We start from the raw sequence: 12,005 nt of genomic DNA, 5'->3' as shown, positions 1-12,005 counted from the left end.
GCAAGGATTAGCAATATGCACCCAGAACTGCTCGTGGTTCTAGGTGCATATTGGACCTGACAGGTTCCCTTTAACTATGGTGAGATCCAGAATAAGGGGCTGGCATCTGCAAAGTGCTCTAATGGTAATTGAGAAGTTTTTCCAAGCCACAAATATTACTTACCATTCTTTTAACAATTATTATTTTAGGTCCAAGAGTTTTACTTATTGTAAAAATATGCATTAGCCGCAAACAAAAGATGACAAAATCTAGAGAGAGAATAATTCTTCCTGGATAAAATGTTGCTGGTATTAACCTGTAAGAGAGAGATTCCAGTCAGAATTTGTCATACACTAATTCTAGAGTAATTAGAATAAAGACAGAAAAACTTTGAAAAGTGTTTTTAGATATTCTTAATAGTTTATAAAAAAATTAGTATTCATTTATACATGACATTCTCCATTCTTTTGTAGTTGGTTATTATTATTATTTATTATTATAGCACCATCAATTCCATGGCGCCTTAAATGTGAAAGGGGTATACATAACACAGCACAACAAATAAACACTTTTTGTCTGCTACTTGGCAAAAACCATGTGTGCTATACTAAATCGAATGCGCTGAATCCAAATCTGAAGTTAGTTTTTTTGTAGCATGTCAGGATATTAAGTTATTCCAATTTTTGTGAAAATTAAAATAAGCAATTAATAAAGATACAGAATCGTTATGTCCCACAGTTTCACAACATGTATTATCATTTTTATTGAAAAAGAAGTATAGGTAAATAAACCAAAAAACTTAAAAATCACTTATAGTAGCTTAAGAAATCGCCTTGAACTCAGCAGAGTACTTTTAAAAGTGCTTCAGGCACTTGCTTTTGCGCTTGTGAGTGGTCCTAGTGGCCCGTTGCAAAAACCAACAGTAACACAGCACAACAAATAAACACATATAATAAGAATATCTTCAACAATGCCTGAAAAGGCATATGGACTTTTCTAAGTATAACTCAAAATCTGGACGTGCTGTGCAAATTCTGAGTTCATATTTGGAATCAGCATGTTCAAATTAGACATAAACACATGTTTTACCCTCAGTAGCAAAAACATTGTTGTGCTGTGTAATAGGGACAAGTGCAATAATCATAAACAATACAAGGCACAGACTGGTACAGGAGGATAGAGGTCCCTGCCCGCGAGAGCTCACAGTCTACAAGGGATAGGTGAGGATACAGTAGGTTAGGGTAGAACTGGTTGTGCCGCGCTATATCAGATTGAGGGTTACTGCAGGTTGTAGGCTTGTCGGAAGAGGCGGGTGTTCAGGTTTCTTTTGAAGCTTGTCAAGGTAGGCGAGAGTCTGATATGTTGTGGCAGAGCATTCCAGAGTATGGGGGAGGCACGGGAGAAATCTTGGATGCGATGGTAGGAAGAGGAGATGAGAAGAGAGTAGAGAAGGAGATCTTGTGAGGATCGAAGGTTACGTGCAGGTAAGTACTGGGAGACTAGGTCACAGATGTAGGGAGGAGACAGGTTGTGGATGGCTTTGTAGGTCATGGTTAGTGTTTTGAAGTTTGGAGTCGTTGGGCAATGGGAAGCCAGTGAAGGGATTGGCAGAGAGAAGAGCTCGGGGAGTAGCGAGGGCACAGGTGGATTAGTCGGGCAGCATAGTTTAGAATAGATTGTAGGGGTGCGAGACTGTTAGAAGGGAGGCCACAGAGCATGAGGTTGCAATAATCCAGGCGGGAGATAATAAGGCCATGTACTAGGGTTTTTGCAGCTTCTTGGGAAAGGAATGTACGGATCCGGGAAATGTTTTTGAGTTGGAGGTGGAAAGAGGTGGAGAGGGCTTGGATGTGTGGCTTGAATCAGAGATCAGAGTCAGAGTTACTCCCAGGCATCGAGCACGTGGCACTGGGGAAAGTGAGCAGCCATTGACATTGATGGATAGGTCAGGTGGGGAGGTTGAATGAGGAGGAGGAAAGACAATGAATTTTGTTTTGTGCATGCTCAGTTTTAGGAATTAAGCAGAGAAAAAGGATGAAATAGCAGACAGACATTGTGGGATTCTGGTTAGTAGGGAGGTGATATTCGGTCCAGAGAGGTAGATCTGTGTATCATCAGCGTAGAGATGATACTGAAAGCCGTGGGACTGTATGAGCTGTCCCAGGCTGAAGGTGTAAATGGAGAACAGCAGGGGTCCAAGAACTGAACCTTGGGAGACCCCGACATATAGGGGTTGAGATGAGGAAGTGGTGTGAGAGTGGGAGATGCTGAAAGTTAAGTCTGTTAAGTATGAGGAGATCTAAGATAGCGCCAAGTCTGTGATGCCCAGAGATGAGAGAATTTGTAGTAGAAGGGAGTGGTCTACTGTGTCAAAGGCAGAGGACAGGTCCAGGAGGAGGAGGACAGAGTAGTGTCGCTTGGCTTTTGCAGTGAGTAGGTCGTTAGTGGCTTTGGTAAGGGCAGTTTCAGTGGAATGATGGGGTCAGAAGCCAGATTGTAACCGGTCAAAGAAAGCAGGAAGAGAGGTGTGAAGACAGTTCAAGATGGACATGCTGTTCCAGTAGTTTTGAGGCATAGGGGAGAAGAGATATGGGACGATAGTTTGACACAGAGGAAGGGTCAAGGGAGGGCTTTTTGAGGATGGGTGTGATGGAGGCATGTTTAAAGCATGAAGGGAATACACCAGTTGTTAGTGATAGGTTGAAGAGGTGGGTTAGGGTCGGGAGGAAGACTGTGGTGTGATTGGGGATGAGGTGGGATGGGAGTGGATCAAGCAGGCAGGTTGTGAGATGCGATCTTGAGAGTAGAGTGGAAAGATGATCTTCTGTCATGGTGGAGAAGCTGGATTTGGAGGAAGAAGGCTGAGTAGTTGTGAGGAGTAGCTGTGGTGATTATGGGCCAAACTTGCTCTGATGTTGTCAATCTACTGCTTGAAGAAAGAGGCAACGTTATCAGCTGAGATGAGAGGAGAGGGAGGTGGTGCCGGGGGACGGAGGAGGGAGTTGAAAGTGTTGAATTGCTGTTTAGGGTTGTGGGATAGAGAAGATATGAAGGATGAGAAGTAGGTTTGTTTTGCAGCAGTGAGTGCAGACTTGAAAGTGGTGAGAGCTTGTTTGTATGTAACGAAGTGCTCAGTGGAATGAGACCTCTTCCATCTGTGCTCAGCAATTCTGGAAGCCCGTCTCAATTCTTTAGTCTGACTCATGTGCCAGGGTTGCCTATTGACTGTGCAGGTTTTGGTGTGTATGAGAGTGGCAGATGAGTCGAGAGCTGTAGAGATGGTGGTTCAGACATTTTACTCAGAACTATTTACTAACTTCTTCTAGATTTGCAACAGAAGCTGATCCTGCACCATCAGCGAAAGGTGCCAGCTATAAGAAGCAGATGACGGGGGGTGTGGCTTGAGCTTGATGGCAAGCAGAAGTGATCTGTAGGAGCTCTTGCAGGCTGAGGTGGCAAATAACATAGCAAAACCCACCTGGCACTCTCTAACTTGCCGGGGAAGAGAGGCACAGCACCACAGACCGGACCACCGGCCCTGAGAAGCAGCAGCGCAGCAGTGGATCGTCTGTTCAAAGGGGGGAAGCGCTCTCCAGTCTCCAGGCCTGCTCCAGTAATGGCGCCTGCATCCATGAGGCAGGTGCCTGCAGCTACAGCAGCCGTCAGTGGTGGCAGCGGGACAGAAGTGGCGGTGGCGATGCATGGCGTGCAGGTACAGGGCGGTACCGTCAGAGATCAGCTGGGACCGAGATCTCCGCTTTCGTCACAGAGACCAGTGGTGCAGGGGTATACAGGAGGTGAGGCTGTTGCACAGAATACTCAGAAGGAGGGGGGCGGTGGAGTACAGGCCCCACAGCAGAGCTTGATGAGCCAGGCTGGTGAAGAGAGCAGCAGTCTGGGCACTGATGGAGATATGCATGGGGGTAATGAAGCAGGGCCTCCCAGGCATGTCAGGAGTTGTCAGGCTCCCAAAGCAGTCAATCCCCACACAGTCAGGGGAACCAAAATGGAGGTCAGATCACACAAGGAGTTAACCCAGGAAGCTCCACTGTGGATACAGAGCGCATCCTGCAGCTGCTGGCTGCTCTCCCCACCAAACATGACCTGGACATGACTGCCCTACTGCAGAGGCTTCCCCCCACCATTGGCTCACACCGAACCATAACCAATTTATCCCACCCACTAATAAACACGCAACACCATTATTTTGGATAAATTGGCCAAATCGGCCCAGTTTATTAACAAACATCATAACACATAAATAACCATAAATAACCATTTATATCAATGCAAGGGCGGTTCTTGGAGCCCCAAAACCTGGCGGACACCAAGTATGTTACCAAAACCATCCGGCATATTTGCCCCCAGCCGCGACCACAAGCTCGGGGGCACCACCTTTTGCCGGAAAACCGTGTCCCTAACCGACTCTCAGGAGACCCCACTCCTGTAGAGCCCCCCAAGTCCGCCAGGCAATTACCATACCAGAATAAACAAGGAGGGTGGTCCCCCATCTATCCGATGTACCACCCCCCTCCCCAACATTTCCACCGACTCCAAGAACCCCCCTCACCACCGCTCGCCGAAATGACCCGAACACACTATAAGAAGTTAAATTAGACGCAACTCCCCATCTACCCCTGACACAGATTAAACATAGGGTGGGAGGGCGGGACCTTTCTCTATAGGTGCCTCATGCCAAAGTGATGCCCCCCCTCTCACTGGACATATATATACAGCCCCCCCCTATTCCCTCCCCTGGCCCTATAAGTCCACCCCTTAAACTCCTGACCCTGCAGAAAAACCCCGCTCTTTTCCCAAACTGCAATTAACCCCTTGGTTGCCCTGCAAAGGTGAGTCATGGGTCACTACGCCCACGGCTCTGCCCTGGCTCCGTTCAGCCTTGACTGCACTACTGCAGAGGCTTCCCCCCACCATTGGCTCACACCGAACCATAACCAATTTATCCCACCCACTAATAAACACGCAACACCATTATTTTGGATACATTGGCCAAATCGGCCCGGTTTATTAACAAACATCATAACACATAAATAACCATAAATAACCATTTATATCAATGCAAGGGCGGTTCTTGGAGCCCCAAAACCTGGCGGACACCAAGTGTGTTACCAAAACCATCCGGCATATTTGCCCCCAGCCGCGACCACAAGCTCGGGGGCACCACCTTTTGCCGGAAAACAGTGTCCCTAACCGACTCTCAGGAGACCCCACTCCTGTAGAGCCCCCCAAGTCCGCCAGGCAATTACCATACCAGAGCAAACAAGGGGGGTGGTCCCCCATTTATCCAATGTACCACCCCCCTCCCCGACATTTCCACCGACTCCAAGAACCCCCCTCGCCACCGCCACCACGAGCATTACCTGACCCCTCATAATGCGAGTCACCCCACCAAAATGAGTGCTCTCTCAACTCCTTCTTGAATGCTCAAGGCCCATAGATCGATACCCACAGCAGTCAGGTGCACACCATCTGACCGCCAAAAATTCCCCTCCCCCGCCTCCAAGTCCCTGTGCCGAACTACGACTCCTCCATTCCTGGACACAAAATTCCCAACCACCCTGTTGACCTTTATTCTGGTGAAAATCCACCAACACCTGCCGCCAGCGCATGCCCCTCACCCCGATCCAACGAACGATTACCTCGTTTCTGGACCAACCCAACTGCCGACCATTCCGCCGCACATCAGCTCTCAGTGCCCCCCAATAAACAAAAGAATGGCCGAAAATCCACACCAGGGGCGTATCACCTAAAAAAAGGAAACAAAAACAAAAAGAGGGGGGAGGGGGGGAAAGGGGTGTAACAAAACCAAAAAACTGACACGCGTCAATAACGATCATTAAACTGTAAAAACAACCTTGCAGAGATTTTTTTTTTTTTTTTTTTTAAATATACACCACTAGTCCAGAGAAACTCCCAGACTCCTACAACAAATGGGGGCGGACGTACAGCCTGAACCTCTTCGACTCCCACCTGCCTATCCTCTGCACCGTCTCCGCCGGGAGCCCCCATCTGTCAGCTTCGGTCGCTGCCCCAATCCGAAACGAGTGGGCTGAAAACTTGTCCGCCTGCAACCCCAACCTCTCCAAACATTTCCGAAAAACCGCCACAAACTGGTACCTGGACAAAAACGATCCATCCTGATGCTTCAACAATGGGCCCGGGCGGTCGACCCCCAGTTCTAAATACCGTTTAAAACAGGATACAGGGCACATAGGGGACCCCGCCAACGCCCATAACGTGACCCTCCTCCCACGACCAAATTGATCCGTCTTAGACCGCCGGATCCAAAACTCCACAGTGTCCCCGGACACAACCGTGTCCTCTCCCAAAACGCCCCCCCCCCCCCCAGGATGACGCTGGGGATACCAACTCGCCTATCCTCGTAGCTCCAAAGAAGGCCCATGAAAATGCCAACTGAAACAGAACCATTTCAAAGTGTGAAACACACACTTGCTCCAGCTGAGCACCCAGCTCTTCCAGCAGCTGGAATGACACCGGCCTCCGACTGTCCGGTCTATGAGCCCCCTTTCTCAAGCCCCTCACAGCTTGCCGAACAAGAAAATTCTTTGTTATATCCACTACCCCCTGCAATTTACAACCAAACTAAACCCTCGCCAAAAGCCGATTAACCCTGGAAAAAGACCACTGATTCGAAGCCATCCTACACAACCGACAAAGCAAGGTACTGATAGAATCCTCCTCAGACTCCCCAACCCCGAATTCCTGCCTCCAATTCATCCAGTCCCTTCTGTCTGCTTCATATGCAGCCCACGTACCAGGAGCCAATGACGCTCTGATCAACGAGCTCGCCTCTCGAACACCAACTCCAAGAGCTCCGCCGGCCAGGTGCTGCCGGCGGACTCCGCTTCCGGCGCCAGGCTCCAAAAATGATCCCACTGTAAGCGAGAAAGGAAATCAGCAATGGAGTTCTCGACCCCCGGCACATGCACTGCCACCACCCACGCATTAAGGCAAAGACACCGCAACACCAAATACCGCAACAGGCGGACAACCAGAGGAGACGAACCAGACAAGTTGTTAATCGCCATGACAACCGACATGTTGTCGCAGTGAAAGCGGATTTTTTTGTTGCTAAAATGATCTCCCCAAACGGACACCACCACCACAATCGGGAACAGCTCTAACAACGTCAAATTCCGCGTAAGCCCTGCTTCATGCCACGTCATCGGCCACTCCCCCACGCACCACCTACCTCCGAAGTAAGCCCCAAAGCCCATACCACCTGCTGCGTCAGTGAAAAGCTCGCAATCAAAATCATCTACCACTTCTGCAATCATTAGCGACCGGCCATTGTACTTCTCCAAAAAAGTGCCCCAAACAGCCAAATCCTCCCTAAGGTCCTGGGTCAACCTTATGTAATGCCTGGGGTAATGCGCCCCGTACGTCGCCGACGCCAACCTACGTGAAAGAAAACGGCCCATGGGCATGATACGACAAGCAAAATTCAGCTTACCCAACAAAGACTGAAGATCCCTCAACTGAATTTTTTTAAGGCGAACAGCCGAACTCACCTCCGCGTGCAAAGCCGAGATTTTTTCCTCCGGCAGCCTGCACTCCATCATCACAGTATCAATAGTGATGCCCAAAAAATTCAGACAAGTGCACGGGCCTTCCGTCTTATCCTGAGCCAAGGGAACCCCGAACCGATCAGACAACCATTCCATAGTCCTCAACAATGTCTGACAAACTGCCGACTCGGCGGGACCAATAAACAAAAAATCGTCGAGATAATGAATCACCGACGAGAGCTGAGCCACGTCACACACTGCCCATTCTAAAAAAGAACTGAACGCTTCAAAATAAGCACAAGAAATGGAACACCCCATAGGCAAACAACGATCAACAAAATAGGATCCGTCCTAAAAACAACCCAACAGATGCATGCTCTCTGGATGCACCGGCAGCAAACGGAAAGCAGATTCGATGTCCGTTTTTGCTAACAATGCTCCCCTACCACATTTCCGAACCCATCTGACGGCTGCGTCAAACGAGGTATAAACCACCGAACAGAGGTCTGGGTCAATGCCATCATTCACCGACAAACCCTTGGGGAACGACAAATGCTGAATTAACCGAAATTTGTTCGGCTCCTTCTTTGGGACGACCCCTAGCGGCGATACAACCAAATTCGGAATGGGGGGGATGCAAACGGACCCGCCATCCAACCACGAGCAACCTCGCCAAGTAGCTTTTTAATCACCACCTCCGGTTGTCGCCGCGCTGACAACAAATTCTTTAACTGAAACGGAACAACATGAGAGGGGGGGAATCCTAAAACCAACACGAAAACCGTCCTCCAATAACACTGCCTTGTCCCGCCTAGGGTATCTATTTAGATAAGGGGCCATCTCGAGAATCCTCACTGGGCTCCCCCCTTTTCCAGAATCTCCCCCTGCCTTGGGCCTTCCCTTCTTAAAGCAACGAGCCGCTCCGTGGGAGGAACCTCCACAACCGGAACACTGATGCTTAAACTTGCAGGAGCTCCCAAACTTGCACTGGCTGTCGTTAAACTGCCAGCACACCCCTGCCTTTGCTCCAACGCCACCTGCCTGGGTCCCCACTCCCCCAACGATATGTTGGCCGGCCGACCCGGCCCCCCCATGAAAGGGCTGACCATAACGAGCCGGCGCCATAACTTTCAATCATAACCCGATGTCCTTCTGATCCCATCGTATGCTGGGCCGCACGGCTTTTCGCTGCCTAAACTGCTCATCGTACCGTAACCAAGTCTGCCCGCCATAAATTCTATGAGCTTCCGCTATGGCGTCTATATAACAGAATAGCCCAGAACAATTATCCGGCGCCTTTTCGCCAATAACACTAGCTAGGATCGCAAAAGCCTGCAACCAGTTAACAAACGTTTGAGGGATCAGCCGCCACCTCCGCTTTTCCTCCTCCTCCTTCTTATCTAGATTAAACTTCTCCAAAGGAAGGATGGAAAAAATCTCCACATACTCATCCTTCCAAATCTTTTCCTTCACCTCCTTCTTCAAATGCGCCCCCAGAGGGCCCTCAAAGCAAACGTACACCTCCCCTCTGGCCCTATCATCCAAAATAATCCTGTCCCCTTCCTTATCCGCCTCCTTCTGCCCGGGAGCAGCCACACCATCTCCAGCAGCCGCCTCGCTTTCCGTCGGCACAACTACAACAGCCAGCGCTGCCACCCCAGACGTTCACACTGCTCCGGCGGCTTTTTCTAATTTGAAAAAGCCGGCCGCTCATTAAACAATCTCGTATTCCCTGCTTTCCCCGCCCACCGGCGCCTATGATTGGTTTCAGTGAGACACGCCTCCACGCTGAGTGACAGGTGTCTCACTGCACCCAATCACAGCAGCCGGGCGTGTCACTATGGAGTATAGAAATAAATAAATAATTTAAAAAAACGGCTTGCGGTTCCCCCCCAATTTAATACCAGCCAGATAAAGCCATACGGCTGAAGGCTGGTATTCTCAGGATGGGGAGCTCCACATTATGGGGAGCCCCCCAGCCTAACAATATCAGTCAGCAGCCGCCCAGAATGGCCGCATACATTAGATGCTACTGTTCTGGGACAGTACCCGGCTCTTCCCGATTTGCCCTGGTGCGTTGGCAAATCGGGGTAATAAGGAGTTATTGGCAGCCCATAGCTGCCAATAAGTCCTAGATTAATCATGTCAGGCGTCTCCCCGAGATACCTTCCATGATTAATCTGTAAATTACAGTAAATAAACACACACAAATGAAAAATCCTTTATTAGAAATAAAAAACACAAACACATTCCCTGGTTCACCACTTTAATCAGCCCCAAAAAGCCCTCCATGTCCGGCGGAATCCAGGATGGTCCAGCGTCGCTTCCAGCTCTGCTGCATGAAGGTGACCGGAGCAGCAGAAGAAACCGCCGCTCCTGTCACCTCCACGCAGCAAATGAAGAGAGCCGCGTGATCGGCTGAGCTGTCACTGAAGCGGTGGATGCAGCGGTGGCCGCGTGTAACCTCAGTGACAGCTCAGCTGATCGCGATACTAACCTCAGTTGCTGCATGGAGCTGACCGGAGCGGCGGTGAGTAGCGCGATCAGCTGAACTGTCACTGAGGTTACCCGCGGCCACCGCTGCATCCACCGCTGGATCCAGGTAACCTCAGTGACAGCTCAGCCAATCACGCGGCTCTCTTCATTTGCTACGTGGAGGTGACAGGAGCGGCGGTTTCTTCTGCTGCTCTGGTCACCTTCATGCAGCAGAGCTGGAAGCGACGCTGGACCATCCTGGATTCCGCTGGACATGGAGGGCTTTTTGGGGCTGATTAAAGTGGTGAACCAGGGAATGTGTTTGTGTTTTTTATTTCCAATAAAGGATTTTTCATTTGTGTGTGTTTATTTACTGTAATTTACAGATTAATCATGGAAGGTATCTCGGGGAGACGCCTGACATGATTAATCTAGGACTTATTGGCAGCTATGGGCTGCCAATAACTCCTTATTACCCCGATTTGCCAACGCACCAGGGCAAATCGGGAAGAGCCGGGTACTGTCTCAGAACAGTCGCATCTAATGTATGCGGCCATTCTGGGCGGCTGCTGACTGATATTGTTAGGCTGGGGGGCTCCCCATAACGTGGAGCTCCCCATCCTGAGAATACCAGCCTTCAGCCGTATGGCTTTATCTGTCTGGTATTAAATTGGGGGGGAACCGCAAGCCGTTTTTTTAAATTATTTATTTATTTCTATACTCCATAGTGACACGCCCGGCTGCTGTGATTGGGTGCAGTGAGACACCTGTCACTCAGCGTGGAGGCGTGTCTCACTGAAACCAATCATAGGCGCCGGTGGGCGGGGAAAGCAGGGAATACGAGATTGTTTAATGAGCGGCCGGCTTTTTCAAATTAGAAAAAGCCGCCGGAGCAGTGTGAACGCCGTGCAGCGCCGGTGATCGGTGATCGGTGAGTATGAGAGAGGGGGGGACACTTCAGTCACTCAGGGAATTAGCGGTCACTGGTGAATCCTTCACAGGTGACTGCTAATCAGTACACGACACACAGACAGAGCCGCGGCATGACAATTTTTTTAGGCCTGACAACGTCCCCAATGACTAGCTAGGTCGTTCTGCAGGTCCGGATCGCTGTTGCGTCGTTGGCCAGGTCTGCCTGTTTGACAGCTCACCAGAGACTTTGTAGCGATCCCGGCCAGGTTGGGATCGCTGGTGGGATCGCTAGAAAGTCTCAGTGTGTAAAGGGGCCTTAAGTCTGTAGCTTTAATTTTCAACAAAGTGATGGGAGCTGCAGAGGACTCCACTTATGTGATCGACAGAGTCCACAGAGTGTTCCGCCAGGGGCCAGGTGACACAGCACAGCCGAGAGATGTTCTGTGCAGACTGCATTACTACACGGATAAAGAAGCCATACTGAGGAAGGCATGGTTCCATGGAACAGTCTCTTACGAAGGGTCGGAAATCAAACTTTTTCCTGACATATCAGCCAGAACCCTGTATATGAGGCGTCAGCTCCTCCCTATTCTACAAAAAATTAAAGAGAAAGGAGCATCTTACAGATGGGGACATCCAATTCACCTAATAGTACGCCACAATGGAGACCAATATCTCCTGAAGCGGCCGGAGGAGGTGGAGGGTCTCTTCCAATTTCTTGATACACCGGCAGTAGAGATCCCTAACTGGCTACATATGGACAGACCCGCCGGGTTACCCCAAAGAAGAAGAGGAGGTGGACGCCGCCGTGCAAGACCTCAGAAGAGTTCCAGAGATCCCAAGCAGACTGGAGAATCTTCCCAGGAGGAGCCAGATTGAAGACTTGGGTCTGATTGCGGTTTTCTATTTTGTGGTGGGGGGAGCGGGAGATGTGGGAGGATGGCCCCTTATAGGCCGGACGCGATCATCATAAATATTGGGTTAATTGCTACTTGAAATGTATTTATCTCTTTTCTTGGGTGGGAGGGAAAGAGGTGGAGAGATTATTATTCTCCTCTATGCTCTCTTTTATCCGTTTGTGTTCCTCC

At 49.8% G+C, this 12,005-nt stretch overlaps 1 protein-coding gene across 5 annotated transcripts in view; it reads right to left on the bottom strand.

The window, feature by feature from the left end:
* The window catches only part of TRPM2 (transient receptor potential cation channel subfamily M member 2), a 2,537,250-nt gene that overhangs the window by 1,113,320 nt on the left and 1,411,925 nt on the right, over nucleotides 1-12,005 (bottom strand). For all 5 annotated transcript variants that reach the window (XM_075317785.1, XM_075317788.1, XM_075317787.1 and 2 more), the window contains one exon: nucleotides 164-296. In XM_075317785.1, coding sequence (XP_075173900.1) covers nucleotides 164-296 — 133 coding nt within the window. The remainder of the gene's footprint in view (nucleotides 1-163; nucleotides 297-12,005) is intronic.

The sequence above is a fragment of the Anomaloglossus baeobatrachus genome, chromosome 7 (genome assembly GCF_048569485.1).
Source record: "Anomaloglossus baeobatrachus isolate aAnoBae1 chromosome 7, aAnoBae1.hap1, whole genome shotgun sequence".
NCBI classification, from domain to species: domain Eukaryota; kingdom Metazoa; phylum Chordata; class Amphibia; order Anura; family Aromobatidae; genus Anomaloglossus; species Anomaloglossus baeobatrachus.
The sequence above is the reverse complement of the archived record's forward strand: the minus strand, read 5'-3'. Positions and strand labels throughout refer to the sequence as shown.